Source organism: Myxocyprinus asiaticus, chromosome 48 (assembly GCF_019703515.2).
Source record: "Myxocyprinus asiaticus isolate MX2 ecotype Aquarium Trade chromosome 48, UBuf_Myxa_2, whole genome shotgun sequence".
In the NCBI taxonomy this organism is placed as follows: domain Eukaryota; kingdom Metazoa; phylum Chordata; class Actinopteri; order Cypriniformes; family Catostomidae; genus Myxocyprinus; species Myxocyprinus asiaticus.
This window is the reverse complement of record NC_059391.1, coordinates 14,425,041-14,447,962: the sequence shown is the minus strand read 5'-3', so window position 1 is coordinate 14,447,962 and position 22,922 is coordinate 14,425,041. Positions and strand designations below refer to the sequence as shown.

Here is a 22,922-nt window from a genome sequence, read left to right as displayed (position 1 = left end):
ACCAGTGAAAGTGTTCCTATGCACAGCTGATACACTAGATTACTAGTTGTATATAAACATGTTTATATGTATCTAATATGCATGTAAATATGTGTTGCATGTATGGTTTTTAGCACCGCACCAAGTATGCTCTATGTAGTGTGCACAAGGTAGATTACCTATATTAAAATGTAAATGTATCTAATTGAATTTAGTTTACTTTTTAAACATTTCAAATCAAATCAAATTTTATTAAGGAGCCTTTACAGTTTTTTTTTTTTTTTTCACCGTTTACAGAGACTAGCACTGTCACAGGTGTGAATGTGATGTTGTGCCCATTTCATTTGTATCTTATCATATAAAAAATCACAGCACCTTTAAGATAGACTAAAGTGCTGCTTGTGAAACTTCAAGCTGAAGTTAGGAGGACAAAACATTGAGGAAGGATGTAAAACAGTTTGAAAGTTCTAGCTTGAGATCTGTTGTTACGTAACTGAAGAAAAAAAAGTCAGGTAAGAATAAAGATGAGTTTAGAGGGGAGGGAATGTTACATTTGTGAATCAATCAATCAGTCAGTCACAATCAATCTTGAGAAATGCATTTTATGGAATTTTATTCTGTATTTTACAAGCTTTGTATGTTTCCCTCAGGACAATATGGGTGGTTAGGGTGAGAAGGATGTGAGACAAAGGACTGGGGGCGGACTGGGAGGAAAATTCGGCCTGGGATTTTACATAGAAACTGGCCCAAAAGTTGTTGAGGGGTGGGGGGGGGGGTGCTGTCCTTTTCTGCATATCGCTGCCCCCTTCCGCATATTGTGGCGCCGTTTTGTGCCGCGTTCTGCATAACGTGGCGGCCTATGCAGCCCCATTTCGCGGCCGGCACACCGGTTCTCCCAATGGCCAGTCCGCCACTGGGACTGACTGAAATTATTACATATAAACTAATTATATTTGTATTTGTTAAAATAAAAAGCATGAATTAATTAGGGATGGCACCGATCCGATACCTGGATCGGTATCGGTCCGATACTGACGTTTTTACCCGGATCGGGTGTTGATCCGACGAGCCTGATCCAAATCCGATACCAAATGTTGGCCATGGACATTACTCTCAAGCTCAAATAATGACATAAATAACCTTCAAATCACCATTAAAGTAGTCCATATAACTCATGCATTTCATACAGACTCTTACAGTCATCCAAAAGCTTTGTGAAAGGCTGTGTTCTTATAATAAATATACAGTCAGCATGCACAACTAAGTTGTCTCTAATTATTATAATAATAATTATTTATAATAATAATAAATTACAAATATATATATATATATATATATATATATATATATATATATATATATATATATATATATATATATATATACAGGTGCATCTCAATAAATTAGAATGTCGTGGAAAAGTTCATTTATTTCAGTAATTCAACTCAAATTGTGAAACTCGTGTATTAAATAAATTCAATGCACACAGACTGAAGTAGTTTAAGTCTTTGGTTCTTTTAATTGTGATGATTTTGGCTCACATTTAACAAAAACCCACCAATTCACTATCTCAAAAAATTAGAATATGGTGACATGCCAATCAGCTAATCAACTCAAAACGCCTGCAAAGGTTTCCTGAGCCTTCAAAATGGTCTCTCAGTTTGGTTCACTACGCTACACAATCATGGGGAAGACTGCTGATCTGACAGTTGTCCAGAAGACAATCATTGACACCCTTCACAAGGAGGGTAAGCCACAAACATTCATTGCCAAAGAAGCTGGCTGTTCACAGAGTGCTGTATCCAAGCATGTTAACAGAAAGTTGAGTGGAAGGAAAAAGTGTGGAAGAAAAAGATGCACAACCAACTGAGAGAACCGCAGCCTTATGATTGTCAAGCAAAATCGATTCAAGAATTTGGGTGAACTTCACAAGGAATGGACTGAGGCTGGGGTCAAGGCATCAAGAGCCACCACACACAGACATGTCAAGGAATTTGGCTACAGTTGTCGTATTCCTCTTGTTAAGCCACTCCTGAACCACAGACAACGTCAGAGGCGTCTCACCTGGGCTAAGCAGAAGAAGAACTGGACTGTTGCCCAGTGGTCCAAAGTCCTCTTTTCAGATGAGGGCAAGTTTTGTATTTCATTTGGAAACCAAGGTCCTAGAGTCTGGAGGAAGGTTGGAGAAGCTCATAGCCCAAGTTGCTTGAAGTCCAGTGTTAAGTTTCCACAGTCTGTGATGATTTGGGGTACAATGTCATCTGCTGGTGTTGGTCCATTGTGTTTTTTGAAAACCAAAGTCACTGCACCCGTTTACCAAGAAATTTTGGAGCACTTCATGCTTCCTTCTGCTGACCAGCTTTTTAAAAATGCTGATTTCATTTTCCAGCAGGATTTGGCACCTGCCCACACTGCCAAAAGCACCAAAAGTTGGTTAAATGACCATGGTGTTGGTGTGCTTGACTGGCCAGCAAACTCACCAGACCTGAACCCCATAGAGAATCTATGGGGTATTGTCAAGAGGAAAATGAGAAACAAGAGACCAAAAAATGCAGATGAGCTGAAGGCCACTGTCAAAGAAACCTGGGCTTCCATACCACCTCAGCAGTGCCACAAACTGATCACCTCCATGCCACACCAAATTGAGGCAGTAATTAAAGCAAAAGGAGCCCCTACCAAGTATTGAGTACATATACAGTAAATGAACATACTTTCCAGAAGGCCAACAATTCACTAAAAATGTTTTTTTTATTGGTCTTATGATGTATTCTAATTTTTTGAGATAGTGAATTGGTGGGTTTTTGTTAAATGTGAGCCAAAATCATCACAATTAAAAGAACCAAAGACTTAAACTACTTCAGTCTGTGTGCACTGAATTTATTTAATACACGAGTTTCACAATTTGAGTTGAATTACTGAAATAAATGAACTTTTCCACGACATTCTAATTTATTGAGATGCACCTGTATATAAATAATGGGTTCCAGAAATTACTGTGATTGAAAAGTGAATTGATACTAATAAAACTAAAATGAAATAAATAAGAGAGAGAGAGCAAGAGAGCGAGAGAGATCTGAAACCATTTACAAGTCCAGATTCAAGTTGTGTAAAGAGAACTGGCTTCTTTTCTACTGAAGACTTTCACTGGAATTACTGTTATTTTTGCTGCTGCATCCTGCAGACTAGTTAAAGTTTTGCACATGCTCTTATGTATTGTTTTCCTATTTTATAATGAAATAATGTATTATTAGAGGTTTTTGTTTCTTTACACAAAGAGTACTCCCAATCAGTTCCACACAGTGAATTCTAGATGTTCTAAACTCATTAAGAAAAAACACTGGTATCGGATCGGGATCGGCCGATGCCGAGAGTTCAGGTATCGGAATCAGACCGGAATAGAAAACATTGTATCCCTAGCATTAATGCCACAGTTTTATTAAATATTCTTAGACAGTGGATTTTATAACAACTGAACGTTGTCTCTCAATGTAGCGCTGTATATTATTAATAGTACTACTAAATAGTAATTGAATGAGTGTACTTCCTTTGCACACTCTGCCACAGGTTAACTACCATGCAAATGCTATTGCATGTTTAATTTCTAAAAGTATTTTTCTATTTCATTTTACCAATATATGTATTATTAGAGCACGATGCTTTGTAAATGTGCTTACAGGTTTGGTATGCATAATGAGTCTAGGTGAAGTTCAAACTGCCAACTTTCTCGAACTGATTTGAATCTATTTTTGGTCCTGCATGATTGCCTTATAAAACTAGTGTTTCATTAAAGTCAAACAAACTCGTACATAATAATCTTACATTTGAAATGGAAAAAAAAAGAGACACTAAAAACTTGGTGTCATAATTTATTAAAAAAAAAAAAAAAAAAAAAGACATTACAGAAAAAAGTCATTTTATTAACAAGTATTTCAGATTGTCATGCATGAGTTCAGCAGCACATTGGGTTCCACTCTTCGATATGTCTGGAATGGTTTAAAACTTGAATGTTCTCAGAGGCGACTAATGAGGTTCAACCACCTGGACGTTTCAGCTTGACTGGCATTGCTCCGAAAATAATCATACAGAGATCTAAAATGGAGGTTTTCTTCAAATAAGTCCATGGATGATTCCAAGACAATTAGTGGTATAAATCTACATCGTAAAGTTATGTCAGAAAGCATAGTTGTGCTTTAGGTCTACCATACAAACAGATAGCAAAGATCCATGACCAACTTCAAATCCTACAGTATAAAAAGGCACACAGGTTTTAAATAAACCAAGGCTGACAGGTAAACTTTGAGCCTGAAAAGGCCAAATGGACAAAAAAAAATTATATATAATAATAATACTACAACAACTTCTAATTCAGACCTCTGGTTTCATATTGATACAGTACAACAGTGAAAGATTCAAAAATAGCCACTATAGATTTGTTCCAAATGCTTAATTATAAAAGGATAGCCCCCATTTATAACTCGGAAGGAAAAAGGCACGATTACAGAATTGTAATTGGCAGTTAAGTTAACAAGAGGGCAAGTAAAGAGTCCCAGGTAAAAGAATGACAACAAAAGTTCAACAAATATAAAACGCCACCACCATCACATAAATATACATCTGCTTACAACAGCAGTGGCAACAAAGTCCTCCTGCAACACTTTTCACCCAATACAGAAAGTTATACGTCCCCATTCAAGGCAATCAGCAAGCCAAGAGAAGTCATGATTTTCAGCAACTCTTCATTCTCAAGGTGTCACTGTAGAACGTCAGTCTAGACATTCATCCAATAATATAAGACATACAAACAACAACAAGAGTCTATTACGTGTTATAAGACAAAGCACTTCAAAGACTCAACATTCAGAATGATTTCTGAATCTCAAATCTCGGCACATACATTCTGTAAAATATTCGGTCACATTTCATTTCCATTTAATCTCTGTCACAAAATGTTCTCAAAACTATCGCAGCTTTCTCCTTCTGAGGTAGCCACTGCGCTGGGCCTTGTTCAAACGCAGACCCAAGTAGAGGACCAGCTTGATGGGGGCCAAGGCAGTTATCACCCAGCCCTGCAGAACACAAAAGATCAAGAGTGAAAACATGGTTGGAGGATAACTTGGTATCTACCCTTAGAAGGTCCATCTAAGGGTTTAAAGCCTTGCTTTACAAAAATTAAATGTCTGGTTGAAGTTGAGCTGTGGTCTTACCATGACTGCATGAGGGAAATAGCCATTGGTCTGGTCCTGCAGTCCCACAGTGGTCAGTTCAGCAGCTACATAGCGTTCAGGTGTGGGCTTGTCCAGAGTTGGCTTCCTGATCTTTGTCATCTTGGTAGCCACAAAGAAAGGTAGCACGCTCTACGTTAGGAACAAAAGACATTTGATGTCAAGATGCAGGTATGGGGCTTTGGAAGACCTGTACACCTACTTATTCATGCAATTATCTAATCAGCCAATCTTGTGGCAGCAGTGCAATGCATAAAACCATGCAGATATGGGTCAGGAGCTTCAGTTAATGTTCACAACAACCATCAGAATGAGGAAAAAAAATGTGATCTCAGTGATTTGGACCGTGGCATGTTTGTTGGTGTCAGACAGGCTGGTTTGAGTATTTTTATAACTGCTGATCAGTCTCTAGAGTTTACTCAGAATGGTGCCAAAAACAAATACATCCAGTGAGTGGCAGTTCTGCAGATGGAAATGCCTTGTTGATGAGAGGTCACCGGAGAATGGCCAGTCTTGTTTGAGCTGACAGAAAGGCCATGGTAACAACATGTCAAACCTTGAGGCAGATGGGCTACAACAGCAGAAGACCATGTCGGGCACTTTATTAGGACCACAGTGTTCCTAATAAAGTGCTCAGTAAGTGTATATCTGCAAGATATAAACAATGAAATCTTCAGATCAAGCAATTCAAGAAATCAAAACTGACCTCACTTCATTCGTTCATGGTCTTACTGTGCACCATTCATGAGTACATGTAATTTGAAAGACAAAAAAGGTGTGTTCTTGTAATTTTTCATCAAAAACATATAAACTTGTTCCGCCTCTACAATGACTTTTCAGCTGATGTCACAAAGCCCTCTTATTTTCCAACCACTTCCCTCCAATCACCTGTCATATAGACCACTTTTCATGATCCAACCAATTAAAGGTGAATGAAAAAAAAAACCTATATCTCATCCTACATCTTTCCTTGTTGAAGATCACATTTCGATGGAAGCCTGTTTTCCACAAAAGACAAATAAATAAATAAATAATATATAAATAAAAAAAAATCCACCACAGAAATCATTATTTTAAGATAGGATCTCAATATTTTGATTTAGTATCTCATAACTTTGATAACATCTCAAAATAATGAGAAACTATTTTATTTTGTGTTGAGTTTTATTTGAAGTGGCGGAAACAGACTTCCATACATTTCCTTTGGAAATTTGGGTTGTCAATAACCTTTCATGTTGTCGTTAAAAAAAAACTAATTGTCTCACCTGGATGATGATCCCTTTACACTTGTACTCTGCTTGAAGCCCACGTGAGAAAAAGTCCACAAAAGCCTGTAGATAGAGGATAAGTGTCAAATAAAATTAATCTCAGAAAACTTTAGATCTACTTTATGACCAAGTTCTCTCTACATTAAGTAGAAATTTTTTACACAAACATTATATGACCACTGATATTTCTGTAGAGACTTTGGTGAAAGTACTCACCTTGGTGGAGGAGTAGATGGTCAGCAGTGGAAGAGGGAACATACCACTGGCAGAGGAGATGTTGAGGATGACACCTTTAGCTCTGAAATGAAAAATGCAAACTTTTATTTTTATTGTTCAATTGATTTGACATTGACTTTCATTGTCATAACCTTAACATGATAGGAAAAAAACAGCAATGAGAATCCAACAAGAGACTGTCACACTATACTTCACATTAACATGCCTCTAATGATGGTCGCCATGTGTGTTGCCATGGCACCAGCTTTCTCATGCAGTACCCCTGCAGCCGCAGTAGATTGCTGGGGAGATCAGAGGGTTGGACCTATTTGTACAAAATTTGCCCAGCTCTGTTATTGGCTCTAGAGTTGCACATGACTTTGCAGCAGCCAATCAGATCGGGGAAGTGTTGCTTTTCAATTTCACACAAAGAGTGGGGAAACAGGAGGGTAGCAGCACAAGAGGAAAAACCTCCCGTTTTAAAAGCTAAATTGAATTTCCACTTAATGACAGAATTTGTGTTTGGATTTCCTGACACATTAACTGATTGTTTTACCTAAATATGCAAGTTATAATTAAATCCAAGGACTTACCTTGCCTCCATTCTGGGCAGCACCAGACGGGTCATCTAATGAAAGGGAGTAAGTCATAGACTCAAGGGCACAAAAATGACTTGAGACAATAATATATACTGTATTCTTGAAAGAGAGAGAGAGAGAGAGAGAGAGAGAGAGAGAGAGAGAGAGAGAGAGAGAGAATGCGTGGGTAGTGAGCACAGGCAGCGTTGGTGGAGATCAGCAAAACAGGGAAAGTGAACAGGTACAACAGGAGGAGGAGGAGTGGATCAAAGCAGTCACATTGCAGCACTTTTAAATGTAACATTTGAAAATGTAAAAATCTAAATTATTAATTTCTATACAATTTAGCACCCCAAGCTCTTTGTTTGTGAATAAGTCATAACTTACTTGGCACACCGAGGTGATGTTGACATTGATCATGGTGTTGATGAACTGTGAAAGAGGAAAGGAAAACAAATAATGAATGAGTGAATATTGCTAAACAGCTGCATAGCTATTAACACTAAGCCAGTAAGTTTTAAAGATAGTTACTCACGTTGTCCAGATCAGGGATGTGCAGGAAGAACTCAGGGTAGGGATAGGAGATTCCCACATTATTAACTATTAGGAACAAGTGCCAAAAAAAAAAAAAAATTATGATGTTAATAAGCTTAAAGTGAGAACGTTCACATTCCAAATCACCACTAGGGGGAGATAAATCCTCATAAAAGATATGCGAGCACTAAAAATAAAATAGAAACTAAATCACGATTTTAGGAGAAAACACACAAGTCTTCTGACAAGACCAGACCAAAGAAAAGTTCACCCAAAAAGAAAATTCTTGTTCCCTTTCATACATCTTTTTTTTTTTCCTTTTCTTTTTTTCTGAGGAACGCAAAAGTTAGACAGAATGTTTGAAATTGAAAGCCTTGGTCGCCATTCACTTTCATTATATTAAAAAAAAAATAAATAAAAAAACATCATATACATAGATCAGCCACAACATTAAAACCACCTGCCTAATATTGTGTAGGTCCCCTCGTGCTGCCAAAACAGCGCCAACCCGCATCTCAGAATAGCATTCTTAGATGATATTCTTCCCTAGAGTAAATTCTAGGGACTTTTGTGTAAAAATCCCAGGAGATCAGCAGTTACAGAAATACTCAAACCAGCATGTCTGGCAACAACAATCATCCATGCAGTGCATAAAATCAATTCAGTTAATGTTCTCATCAACCATCAGAATGGGGAAAAATGTGATCTCAGTGATTTGGACCGTGGCATGATTGTTGGTGCCAGATGCCAAAAACAAAAAACATCCAGTGAGCGGCAGTTCTGTGGACGGAAACGCCTTGTTGTTGAGAGAGGTCAACAGAGAATGGCCAGACTGGTTCAAACTGACAAAGTCTACGGTAACTCAGATAACCGCTCTGTACAATTGTGGTGAGAAGAATAGCAGGTTAGGGGGGTTGGCACTGTTTTGGCGGCACGAGGGGGACCTACACAATATTAGGCAGGTGGTTTTAATGTTGTGGCTGTTTTGTGTACACACAATGAAAGTGAATGAGGCTGTCCTTCTGCCCAAAATTAAATTTTGTATTCCATGAAAGGAAGTAGTCAGTCAGTATATGGTTTTGGAACAACATGAGAGGGAGTACACTTTTTGTGTGTGTGTGAGTAATGATTTAAGGGCTTGTAAATCTAAATGTGTGGAAGAAACTCACCAAGCACTCCAATTTCCAGTCCAGAAAGACCTTTTTCAATTTTAGGATAGATGTCAACCTGACCATAGTCCACTGCAATGGTCTTCGTTTCCACTTTGTACGTGCTCTCTGTAAATTGGGACATTAAAATCAATGGCATTAGCGTTAACATCTTGAACCATCAATTTAAATCCTTAATTGCAAATTTATAAAAAAAATAGCAGCAGACCAAATATTGGCATTTGGGAACACTATCTAAGATTCGGCATCCCTGCTACTGCTGATGTTCTAAAAATAACTTCGCTGGGACTTTGCCGAATGCACCAAGACATGGTGCCTTCTGGCCGGCAGGGGCCGCCACATACATACACGCGCGCGCACACGCACACACAAAAGACATTTGGCGGGACTTCCTACACTTCCCTTCCCTCCTATGCTTGTTAAAAGGTTCCTGTATCAATTCGAATTTACTGTCCAAAGGCTCATTTGTCTAAACACTGTTCCAGTGAGTTATGAGAGGAAAATTCCTCTCAGGTCTCATAGCGAGGAGCGGTTATTCAAAGAGGTCTCATAAGAATGAGGCATTTTGAATAGACAAACAAGCATCAAATACTTTTTTCTTGTGCATCAGAGTTCTGTATAAACAGGGGGATGTTGTTCTTGGTACTAACCCCCTGCATGAAGGGCAGTCAGTGCAAATGAATTAGGAGAGCCAGATTTGGCAAATGACTATCCAAACCCCCCTCCTATCCGTGGGTTTCTGGCATGACCATGATTCTGGCTGACTTGGGAAATATTTTAGCCTCTCTTCAGGTTCAACATTGAGTGTCGTGTCTGTATCCAATAGCTAAGAAGCTTTGCAGGAAAACTGATTGTGATAAGCGCATGTGACAACAAAAAGCAATTGTTTCCAAGAAAAGCTTAACGGATTCCTGGCAAGGTGTGCTAATCTTTGAGTTGGTTACTAAGGAGGAGCTAATCATGAGATAATGTTAGCAGGTGAGTTAAGAAACTGTCAAGGCTTTGATACTTTATTATTCAGTGAACACTGAGGACATCCTCAGGATTCGTACGACTTTTCTAAATTTGGCTAATTCGTATGATATCGTGCGACTACACTCATTTGAATTCCTATGACTTTCACTACAGCCAATGACGTTGCTGGACATAATTTCCATCTAATACGCGACAATTACTTGCTTCTGTCACACACAATAGCTTCCTATCATGTTTACACACTTTACTGATTGGTTAAGTTTAGATAAGGGGTTTGGGTAAGGGCATAATATTGATAAGTATGTCCTTAATGCCTTGTGCGCGGAACTCGCGCTTACTTCCGCATTAGACATCCGAGAATTTGCACGTGATGAAGTCGGACGAGTTTGTGAACAACATCGTGCGAGACCATACGAAATAGCCAACTCATAATTTATGTACGAATTCTCATGAGATCAGGTTGGTGAGGACGTATTACTGCTTTCTTCAGTGGGTTAATGCTGCATGTTTGGTCAGGCTGCATGGTAATACAAATAAAGATTTGTTCGCAAATACTGAAACAACCTCTAGTACAATTTACTAGCTTCAGTTTAAGATATTCATAGGATGTGAAATGTATCATAATATAGTGATTTTAACCATCAAACTAATCAAAAAGTGTTGATTATTGTTAAGATATTCTTAGGACATGAAATGATTGTTGTTGGTGTCCAAATAACACACAGAGACACACACTATGGACCAACGACTGTAGGACCTTAAAGTTACATCTAAATCTAAATGCCAAAAAAACTTTGCTCTAGGATTGGCTCTCTTTAAACACTTCTCACTTATTGGAATAGCAAAAGGCAAAACGGTGCTTCAGCCTTATTCTGAGAAGTTTCGTGAATGACCCCTGGAGCTCAACGTGCACCTTTGACTGTGCACTCCTGCCAGGCTGCATCAGCTCTCTGCCCAGTCAGTGAACCAGGCCCCCCACCCTGCCTCTTGGGCCAGAGCTAAAAATATACCCAGTTTCATTAACATCAGCAGGACTGTCTGTCATTCACAGAGAGGACATCTGCGGGTTGCGAACACACACACACACACACACACACACACACACACACACACACACACACACACACACACACACACACACACACACACACACACACACACACACACACACACACACACACACACAGCGGAACACTGACCGAGAAACTTCGCCACATCGTCAAGCTTCTCTTGGGAGCGGCTGATGAGCATCATGGAGAACCCTTGTCGAGCAAGCTGAATAATAATAATAAAAATTTTTTTTTTAAAAAAACCTTGAATCACTTCATAACAGAGAAAAAATGCAAGCATCTGTAGGAGCAATTCCCATGAAGACTTCCAAAAAAAATTAGTGCATAAATTTATTATGGATATATACGGTCTAAAAAGTCTGTAATTATTTAATGTTAGGTACTTTCTACTATCCCAGCTTAATATGGAAAAAACTATAAGTAAGCCATTTGTAGGTTGAAGTGTAAACACTGTTGCCCTTTTTGTTTGAGCTGTCCAACCAGCATGATGCAACAAGATTGAATTAACCATTGGTGCGTATATGGGGCTTGTGTGGCCAATGGAAGACAGGGGGAGTGTTTAGGAAACTTGTTCGTTAGCAGACTTTATTTTTGCAATTCCATTTGGTGACGCTAGTGGAGCCGAAATTACACACTTCAACTTTAATTTACGAAAAATCTAAGTACGTGACTTGGCGTTAACTTAAAAAAAAAAAAAAAAAAAGAATCTGGGTTACAGTGAGGCACTTACAATTGAAGTGAATGGTGCCAGTACATAAACATTAAAATACTCATGGTTTTAAAAGTATAGCCACAAGACAATGAATATATATATATAGCTAGCTCTGGAAAAAATTAAGAGACCACTCCAAATGTTCTTTTTCTCTGGATTTACCATTTATAGGTATGTGTTTGAGAAAAATGAAGATTTGTTTTATTCTGTAAACTGACAAAATTTCTCCCAAATTCCAAATAAAAATATTGTTATTTAGAGCATTTATTTGCAGAAAATGACAACTGGTCAAAATAACAAAAAAAATAAATAAATAAAAAAAGAGCCATGTTTTCAGACCTCGAATAATGCAAAGTTCATATTCATTTATAAACACAATGCTAATTTTTTAGCTTAGGAAGAGTTCAGAAATCAATATTTGGTGGAATAACCCTGATTTTCAATCACAGCTTTCATGCGTTTTTGCATGCGTTCCACAGGTGTTTCACATTGCTGGTGATTTATGCCACTCCTGGCTCAAAAATTCAAGCAGGAATTCAACAGACACTGGAATGGAATGACTGCCATACATGTAGAGATACGGATTTAAGAAACATTTGGAGTGGTCTCTTAATTTTTTGTCTTAATATGATTTGCCTGTAGACCCTCAAAAAAAAAAAAAAAAAAAAAGGCCACATTCACTTCCATTGAAAGTGCCTCACTGCAACCTCGATTTTTGTTTTATTTTTATTTTCTTTTTAAGTAAAGGAAAGACAAGTCTAAATTATTTTTGTGGTAATCAATTTTATACCACATATGCTGTCGATTAAGCTTAACTTGTATTGAACCTGGAATATTCCTTTAACTGTACAAATTACGTGAGGTAATGGGTCTTTTTCCAGCAGCAGTCTTCTAGCCACCCTCCTTTTCTTGGCCTCAGAGTGAAACCTCTGTCTTGTGATGAGTCGCTGTGCTTTCTGTGGAGCGAAGAGATAAATAAGAAGAGAAACCCTTACCTCCTCCGCATAGGATTTCCCAATACCATCCGTGGCTCCAGTCACAACTGCAAAAAGGAGAAAGAGACAGGATCAGTGTTTGCGGCATCAAATTCCTAATAAAAAAAAAATATATAAAAATACAAAAAAAAAAAAAAAAAAACACACAACACACACCCCTTAAAAGTAAGGTACAGGTAAGCTAGGCAAACAGGTATGAACAAAAATCTCCACACCTGCAAAACTGCTGTTTTAAGGCCATGAAGTTGCTGAACAGCCATTGGCTTCTGTGTTAAGACTAAATAGGCCAGTCAAATAAATCTCCCATTTTTTTTTTTGAGACAAAGCTAAACTGGAGATTCCACCAGGACACACGTGGTCAGAATTTATTGCGTAATGTTCCCAAGATCTTTTTTTGTGTAGCATTTTTTATTCATATTGACCCCAAACATCCCTGAGAATATAGAGTTGGAGTTATTTTAACCGATGAAACTACAAGAGTTAAAAACACTTAAGCCTCCAACAATAAGCGGCCAATCTCAATCTCCCAAGATGCTCCAATTTTATAAAATGTATATGCACACAAATCATTATTAGCACAAAGACACACAATTTGAGATGGCTGATCAAAGTGTGGCATGGGCAGTGGTCATTTGTAAGATCAGGGTTGTGGGGGATTATGATGTCTGTAAAGCACAACAGCACAGGAGGGGTGAAGAAAAAGAAAAAGAATAGGTGACTGCGCAAAGTCAGATGTGGGGAGAGAGTATGAGATTGAAGAGAAGGGACAAAGAGGCCAGATGTTATTCACAAGCGCTTTCAAACTCATCCTAAGAATGAAGCGCTTCCTGGATCAAAAAGCCTCAATGAACAGCAAAGATCTCTGAACCCAAGTATATGTTAACTTCCTTCATTTGATAAATGGTTATATCTATATAACGTAAATCAAGCAATTCCTCAAATGTCAGAATGATGGCAGTTCTGCAGATACATGGTCTGAGACATCGCTCCAAGGAACATTTGTGACACTGGGGCCTTTAAAGCAAATCCCACAAAAAAATAAGACTTGTGAGGTCAATATGCTGTACATGGGCCTCATTCCACAAAAGTTTAGGCAGGTACTTCATTTTTCTAAACATTGAGGAATTCCAAACTCAAGACAATTGTGCATGCATGCACACATACCAGAACACTTTAAACACATAGCAAGAGGGGCTTTGGAGGAACAATTTCATGCGAGAATGCAGGTATTGATAGAGGAGTTGAGAACACAAGTTTGGACATTCTGTATCTTGACAAAAGCACCGCAATCCATAGTTTAAAACTTATTACAACATAGAGATCATAACCCAAGTTCATGTTCGCTTCCTTCATTTGATAAATGGTGACGCAACTTGATCCATCAGAATGAATAGTACATTTTCTGCAGACATGTGCTCCAAGATGTCGTTCTAAGAAACATTCCTGTAATACTGGAGCATTTTAGGCAAACGTCATTAAGAAGAAATGAGACCATAAGGTCATGGCACAGGATGTTTAACATTGGTTGCTTTCCATGAAAGATCAGGCAGGTGCTTCATTTTCCCAAACCTTCAGGAATACCAATCTGGTCTCATGACGAGTGGTGAGTACGAGTGGCAATAGAACAAGTTGGCTTGTACAAAAGTGTTAAACTTATACTCTTAGAAAAAATAAATGAAAAGGAACCATCGAATAAGGTTTACGTTTTTTTTTTTACCCTAACCTAACCATGTTTTTAATAGGAAAATATCGTACCACTGAAGACAACATTGGAGTTTGGATCAAGACAAGGAAAGTGTATTACAAGTTAAAGATATACATTTGTATTGCATAAATAAATATGGAACGAGTAACTAAATGTTTCCCTTCCTAAAATAAAGTGAATGATAGGAGGCTAGCTAAAATTTGACACAGTTATTGTATCAATTTAAAATTCTGTTTGTTGATTGGTTGGTCTCTATTGGAATAAAAGTTGCACCTTTCGTACAAGCCAAGTCATACCTTACAATTTTGCAAGTTGTCAGATGATTTTGGGAACTCCACACTTAAAAAGACAATCGTGCATGTGTGCACATACACCAGAAAGTTTCAAACAAGCAGCAAGAAGGGCTGGGGGAGTGAGTTATACCAACTCCAACCAGAAGACATGGGATACTTCATATGCCATTGCCTGAACCTTGGACTTAGGATAGACCTCACCGAAATTACCGGCCAGGTTGAACTGCAATGCACCTCACTGATCTCTGCCTGCATCACCTTGGTCTAATGATGGACTACACTCTTAAAATGGAATACATAGACAATCAATTAATTGCCAACAAAAGCCTTCATCAGCCAACTAACAAAGGACAGTTGCATCTATGTGAACTTCTGCAGTTAATCAAGGATGAACTTCAAAAGACATTAGGCATTAATCTTACAGTTCTTACAAAATATTTTTACAAAATCTTACAAAACACTGGCCTTTAACACTTACTTGGTTTAATTATTTTAAACCATGTCTTGCACTGCACATAAATAAGTAATATTGGCATTATACTCATGATGTTAGCCAGAGGGGAACTGGCCCCCACAGTGAGTCTGGTTTCTCCCAAGGTTATTTTTCTCCATCTTATGGAGTTTTGTGTTCCTTGCTACAGTCGCCTTCGGCCTGCTCACTGGGGTTCTAAATACAATTATTTATTTTTATACACAATTTACAATCATATTTAATCAAACTACACATGATGACTAAGACTTTATAGATATTATCGATATTGAAATGATGTGTGTTGTGAAAAGCGCTATACAAATAAAAATGACTTGATTTATAGACATAAAAGGGTGGCGAGCACTTTTGGCACCTCATCCTTTACTACATAATTTTAAAATGGTAAACGAGCATCAGTTTCACTAAAATCCATGATGACCAATCAAAATCTAGTCCTATATATCTAGGGACTGTTTCCACTCTACCAGAACTGTGACATTTTGATGGATACACAAGACAGAAATCATAAAATGGACCGCCACCCATCAAAACCCAAGTCTATCCCACAGAAACACCCACAGCTCCCAGCAGGACATAATTCCCATCATGTGAGCAATACGTCTGTGACAAACCACGAAGATGCACGTAAGCAGCAACGTGAACAAGGAGCACTGATGCTTGACCAGAGACGCTTATTTGTACACAAAATCTGTGTTTATGTAGAAGAGGGTCAGATGGATGCATGAAAAAGACCAGTTTAGATGCTGCAACAATGACCTTTGGAAACAGCAAGAAGACTTCTAATGGTTAAATGCGTCAGACCTTCAATTAAATAAAAAATAAAAAAAAGAATGAATAGACCCAGGAGCATCTACTCGCCCCTCTTTAAGCAAGCTGGCACAAGCAGTCGTGCTTGGTTACACTCACGAACAGTACATTCAGAAATACGGAGTTGCACAGGCGCACTTGCCCTGCTCAGACTCAGTATTCCTGCACTAAAAAAAGCAGCTGGGTGAGTAAAAATAGCTGCCTCGTCTGGAACAGCCGCAGCACTTGAATACCAACAAGATGCTGCCCGCTCAACCTCTCTCTCTTGCACGCTCCCTCTCTGCAGCCCCCAGCAACAGCTCATTGTGGAGCCCTGGGTATGCCAAGGGAAAAAAAGCTGACTGACGTTTATTGAACAGGGAATTATGCTTTACAGAATTAATAACCAAAATATCTGAGGCCAGTGTAGAGTAATTAAAATGCGGGTGCGATGCAGTCCTCGCCTGCACCTTCAGACCGGCTTTTACTGTATGCATCACTCTCCATCTCTCTCCCCCTCCATGAATGAACCGATCCGTTCTTGGCTCAGTAGGACTGCAGAATGCTAACACCTCCGCCCACTTCCCCCAAAGCAGCAGCATCATGCTTTAAATAGCACAAGCCAGTCACATGGCCAGCAGGAAAACTACACAGCAGAGCAGTTCGGCACCCAAAATAGAATCTATACTCAGATGAAGGTGGATTGAGAAAAAAAAAAAATGGTGGTGGTGGTGTGTGGGTGAGAGGGTGCAATCAGAAATAGCTGCAAAAAGTCACATGCTTCTTGCAAAAAAACAAACAAACAAGTGGAAAAAGCAATAGCTCTCTATGCAGCCATCTTCCTCTTGCAAAAAATGAATTAGAACAGAAAAGGGCAGAAATAATTCAAAACATCTAAATATAGACTAGTTAAATTTTGATACGCCACAGCGATAACAGAGGGAGACTGGAAAACAAGAGGCAGTTGAACCTGCCACTGGATTCACGCCCAAGGTAAAAATACTGTACAAAAAGGCAATAAAATAAACACCTCTTGGACACTGCAGACCTTTCACATAAATTCTCAGTTCTCGGAGCTGAATAAATTGCAATAGCAAAAAAAATTAACTGGAAAAAGACACATTCTAACAAGAACATAAGTATTATTATATGCATTGTAAGCTGCTAAAAACAGACTTGGCACAGTAAACAATTAAAATGGGTGCAAATGTTGCATTTACGTTTCTGAAATTGAATTAAACAATTCAGGCCAAGGAGATCCAAATAAACATATGTTATATTCAACACAATAGCTGGTCTGAATGGCATGCGAATTGAAAGTGTAATGTTAAACGCCAGATGGAAGATTTCCTTTTTATGGAAATAAACAAATAAATGAGCAGAGTCGTGACAGAAGAGAATAGGGAAGGTGGGGGCTCACAGAGGGTGAACAAACAGATTCAGAAGGGAAGTGGGGGGATTCATAGTGATGGAGACGGAGGGGATGAGCAAGAGACGGAGGATGGAGATAGGCTTAGATAGAGAGGAGGGGGCTGAGAATAGATGAGGGGTAGCAATTTTACCCAGCATCCTTGGTTTCTGCACGTGGCAACAAGCGTGTTAGTCACATGAATGGCAGCGTTCCCTTTGAAGACCCCACCACCCCTGCCTCTTCAAGAGCCAGTCACACTGTCATCATTCACGGTGCACAAGGGCTCACACATTCACAAGTTGCGCATTCCACATTCACTCACTCACATACACTAGGGAATAAATCTCATTCACATTGTCCCTTTTACCAAGCATGAATGGGCTAATGTTGCTATTCACAAACCTGTGCATCCACAATGGGCAAGTAAACAAAATTTGAACACAAGCACTCCTATAACAAAACTAACACTGCATTCTACTAAACTTCACCTGTGCCTTGAAATGCTGGCCAGAAGCTGGTCTGAAACAAAAACTCCCACCATTTGCATGTCAAACCAAGTTTGTGTGAGACAAACGCCCCATCCCTATGAATGACTACAGCTCTAATACATAACTGGGTGATTCTCAAACACATTTAGTGTTCTAAGGAAGGATGAAGTGAGCCACTGGAGGACAGAAGAGATGGACAAGGGTGGGTGGCAATGAAGCTCTAATTCTGGCTGCTAGGTCAGCATCACTACTCGGCTGAGGGGAAGGCCAACCTACCTCATGCACACAGTTCACTGCACCAGTTAAATAAAAAATTACCAAGAAAACTAAACCTGGCAGTATGAATCAAGCATACCTACCCATACATATACAGTAATGGGTGTGCACTGTAAAAGAGAGGGGCATTCTGATGTAATCCATGTTACACATGTGGATGAGACAAAACAGTTCTATTAGGGTGAATGTTCGGAAACCTGTCAAGAACATGTCTGGGTCTTCTTTCACCCCAAAACCATAAAGGAATAAGATTGTAAATTTTTTCTTATAGAAATTAAAGCCTATTTTACAGCCATTAAGTTTGCATTGTGACATTATTTATAACAATGAATCACCCCCTTCTCATTAAATGCAATTTTCATAACAATAAATGACATTTAAATAGTATTTATTAGTAATAAAGAATATTTATTAGTGATTTAACACCATGCCACTTTCCATGGCTATTTTCATAGTGGGAGCACACACACACACACACACACACGATTTTGGAGTGAAATGTGACATGATATGTTTCTGTGCTCCCAAGAACACCATCATATTCACATTTAATGATTAAACAAACCTGTGAAAATGCTTATTGTCCAAAAAAATTAAAAATAATTCTGCAAGCCATTAACAGTTATATTGTCTTTTAATGCATCTGTGAATCCTTTTTAAAGAAAGCTGCACAGGATACCTCTGAAATGTATAATTTATTGGTGTTATGAGAGAGAAGCCACACCTGACTAATAACAATGTTCTAAAAAAAGACTGCTCCTACTGCTGCAAGCAGATCATGCACAATAGCATAACCACACTGGCTTTCAACAGTTACCAAAGTAGTGCAGTATCCAAAATTAACAGCAGGGGTCTCCCGTAAAATGTAAGCGTCTCAGTCGAGGAATGCCTGAGGAACACACCACTTCCTCATAACTCCCAAGTATGACTCACTATATGACTCACCTTCAAAGTACTGCAAAGTCAGCACGCTGCACCTTGAAAATGTATAGTTTTGTGATCTCCGTAGAGACTTAATACCCTCAACATGCGAGTGAACGCTTATATGATGAGGTACTGAGGGAGGGGAGTGATTGTGTGTGAATGTGTCAAGGAACCATACACATAGGCTACCTGACGTGTAAGAGTTTCGAGATTAGGAAATGGACTGTTGCTCAACCTGACAAGACCTGTGCCTCTGGATTGGCCGGAAGAGGGACTAGTTTCTCCCCCCCACTAATTTACCTCTACCTTACCTGTGCGCAAGCACTGTGAGGTGGAATTACGCTAAAACTAAACGAGTCTGACTGGTGCCCTGCTTTTCTAGTTTCAAGGAGTGGCTTTCATCACCTCAGTTATTTGACATCACACTAACAGAATGTACGAAGAAAATGTTTTAAGAGGTTTCAAAATGTCACTCTGAAATGGGGTGGTGTGGCATAGCAGCCGATAACTAAAATGGGTGTGGGTTTGAACCCTGTAATGTGTGATACGTATATTACCACTATTAATGGACACTATGGAGCTCAATGTAAACACCAATGTTGTCATTACCGAAAATAAATAAAGTGGTCTTAAACATTACTGGAAATGTCAAGTTTTGGGTTCATAACTCAAATATCCAAATTCCTTGAACTTATTTTTCTTAAATACATAGATTTAACAGTTTAGGTGTTAATAACTCTTAATTATTGAGAACAAAATTGAGACTATATGGAATACCTGTAATGCCTCACGCTTGTATTATTTAATTGTTTCCTTGGTGAAAGGGAACATATGGTGGCAATTTAATAGTTAAGAATTCATAGAGGTCTCAGCTCTTTTGTAGCATTATTTATATTGTTTTATTGCAAATAATTGTTTTGTGTGATGTCACCATTTGGGTGATTGGTGTCCCCTTTGGTCAAGTTGGACCCTGTTAACACCATCTCAGTTCTCTTTGTGCATGTGCAACTGAAGTACATGTATACATGCACTTCTGTGGAGAAATACGTTTTTTTAATTTATTTTTTTATGACTGACCTTAAATAAGTTATAATCTTCATTACTTAAGATGTCTTATTGTATTACCTAAATTACCTAAAGTTGAAACTACAACATTTAAAAAGCAAGTCTGAGATGAGTCTACTTGCATATAGTTATCCTAGCTTAGTTAAGTTAATTCTGTATGAACACCAAGTTAAGTGAACTTAGTTACAAGTTTTGGAGATGCCATTATTAAATTCAACTGAGGGAACAAGTTTGCTCAATCAGTTGAGTAGAGTCAACTTATTAGGGTTCCAGTTTTTTTTTAAAACACAGTCTCTTCAATAAGCTGTATGGTTGACGAAACTTTGAAAAAAAGTTTTCCAAAAAATGTTTAGTTGACAACTTCAGACACACACGAGTATGTAAGTCTATAAGTGTGTCCCAAACGGCACACTTCTGCACTATTCTACGTCCTTTTGCAGTGTAAGTAGTGAGAGTAGTATGTTTACACTGAAAATGCAGCAAAAAGAAGTGTACTTTAAGTACCCGGATGATGCACTTTTTCAACTGTCAAAACAGAGTGTGTGTTGAACACTTCGTGCACTCAAGAGCTCGCGTACATAGTGGAAGGGGAGGAGTTACCTGGCTGCCTTGCTGGTCCGACAAAACAGTTGTAAATAATGAAGAATGTAGCAGCTAGTGAAACTTCTGTGAAGACATCACACTGCATATGTATGTTGAATGCTTTACCATGTTAAACGGCGAATGCGTCCGTGTCGTAACAAACCATTAATTGTTCCATTTGGGACAATACTACACTTTGAAAATTCATACACAACACGGTTAAGTGGATAGTATATTTTGTTAGTGTATAGTGTGTCATTTGGGACACAGTTTATCCCTCAGCCTCGTTTTCATTCCCATCACAAATTAAATATGGCGCAACTCTGAAAAAGGTCTACAATGTATTTGAGCAAGGCTCTGAACCCCAGGTTGTTCTAAGGGATCTGTCCCTGTAATCAGTAGCTTTGAATAAAAACATAAGCTAAAAGACATCTTAGATTAAAAAAAAAAAATACAAATCTTCAAAAGCTCGTTGTACTCAGAGGAACTGCGAACTTAAAACCGCTTCGATGTGCAATGACCAAGCCGACCGCTGGGGGCGTTGAATGCTGATACACCTGCTGCCAGGGCATCATCCCCCAACAAGTGAAAGACTATGGCAAGATAAGCCATAGTCAAAAAATATTTTACAGTGAGACGAGTTCTGAAGTTTCGGTGTTCAGAGTCCGATTGTGCTAAGGAGACAATCGTTGCGCTGAACGTCATGACATTTTAGAATTTGAGCATCACACAAGTCTCCCCTCACATGCCGCACGTGGAATGGACCCGCATTATAATTAAGACTGTCGTTTTAAACTGCGTCATGTTGCCAAAACCAAGCTCTGTGCCCCCAGTGAGGGGATGAAGCGGTCAACAGTCGACAACACCGGCCAAAAAGACATCAGCCGAGAGATTAAGACGCAATTTACCCACGAAACTGTCAAAGCGATCTAGAAAAGCGCGTTTGTCGGGACACACATTGGCACAGCGCAGCCGGGAACTGGATAATTGGGTCAGGCTAGGCCAGGCACATAAGATTCAGGAAAAACTAGAATTACGAATATATATATATATATATATATATATATATATATATATATATATATATATATATATATAGTCTTTCATATATATATATATCGATATATCTGCCTCATTTACAATGGTTGTGGTTTGAAATGATTTAAGAAGTATTTGTAAATGCAAACTTAAAATATAATCTAATTAGTCAAATCCTTAATATGTTAAAAGCAATGCCATTTAAAAAAAAAAAAAAAAAAAAAAAAAAAAAAAAATCAGGTATCAACACCTGACTGACTCGGAGTACATTGGTATGTGCGCATAATATATGAATGTATGGCGCAATCAGTCAACCGGAGACACACGTCGCCTCCATTGACCATACGCATAAAATTCTAATGCCTCAATTAGTCTGGTGATCTAATATTTCCTTAATAGTTATACATTCAGCTGAGAGGTATAAACATTTGTTCTTTTAACGATGATGAGGCGAGGTGTTAAATTGCATCTGATGCGGCAACACGGCCAAAAGTGACAATTATAATACTTTCCCCAAATCCTCAAAGTTCATCATTATTTAATTTAAGGCTTCAAACACGTACTACATTTATGCCACCCGTTTCTTTCACAAGCTTGTAGGTCTTTCAACTTACCTGCCCATTTTCCCAATTTGGGAGAGATTAGATCCCCGTTTCCCAGCACCCATATCCTAAATCCAGTGAGAATCTTGTACAACATCCACAGCGCCAGCAAGGCCGTGATAAGAGCACCGACCCAGAAGAACGCTCTCTCGGCAGGCTGAAGCGTCTCCACCACGTTAAACGACTCCATGTCTACGGCTGGCTGTGCGTGGTGAATGACCTAGAAAATTAGGCGTTATGCACTGCTATAAAGCTTCAACTTGTGCGCCCCTTTATAAGCAGGTTGTGGCATCACACCCCTACAACTCCTCCAACATACTAGTCTATCCAGATTTAACTGCACACATCCCACCTACTCCATCGCCGCCCATTCAAACCCACGGCCATTGTGGATTGGTCGAAACCCTTGTCCGCCAATGGCAACGTACCATTCTTTGGTTCTCGTGTGCGTCAATCACAAAGAGCCCATTCTCATTCATTCGGTTCTCCGTTTCAATGGGGCGGACCGAAAGCTGTTCCGACTGAGAAGCGATTGGACAAA

At 38.8% G+C, this 22,922-nt stretch overlaps 1 protein-coding gene across 2 annotated transcripts; it reads right to left on the bottom strand.

Annotated features, from left to right (window-relative positions):
• Positions 1-3,837: 3,837 nt before the first annotated feature.
• LOC127437771 (very-long-chain 3-oxoacyl-CoA reductase-A) lies at positions 3,838-22,688 on the bottom strand. 2 transcript variants are annotated; one of them, XM_051692938.1, is made up of 11 exons: positions 22,394-22,688; positions 12,719-12,765; positions 11,141-11,216; positions 8,967-9,074; positions 7,799-7,863; positions 7,651-7,695; positions 7,279-7,313; positions 6,686-6,767; positions 6,467-6,532; positions 5,184-5,333; positions 3,838-5,045 (listed from the first exon to the last, which is right to left on the bottom strand). In XM_051692938.1, exons 1-11 carry the CDS (start codon positions 22,569-22,571, stop codon positions 4,938-4,940), a joined length of 960 nt encoding a protein of 319 aa, XP_051548898.1. In that variant the 5' UTR covers positions 22,572-22,688; the 3' UTR covers positions 3,838-4,937. The 2 variants fall into 2 exon arrangements, with proteins under 2 accessions (XP_051548898.1, XP_051548899.1); XM_051692939.1 differs by lacking the exon at positions 3,838-5,045 and having other exon boundaries at positions 5,191-5,849.
• Positions 22,689-22,922: the final 234 nt, after the last annotated feature.

Excerpts from the sequence above, each read along its gene's own strand:
- LOC127437771 (XM_051692938.1), bottom strand. The coding sequence starts at position 22,571 with ATGGAGTCGTTTAACGTGGTGGAGACGCTTCAGCCTGCCGAGAGAGCG. Across the intron at positions 5,334-6,466 it reads GTAAAGGGATCATCATCCAG|AGCGTGCTACCTTTCTTTGT; the intron begins GTGAGACAATTA and ends TTCCTAACGTAG. Across the intron at positions 5,046-5,183 it reads ATTTCCCTCATGCAGTCATG|GGCTGGGTGATAACTGCCTT; the intron begins GTAAGACCACAG and ends TGTGTTCTGCAG.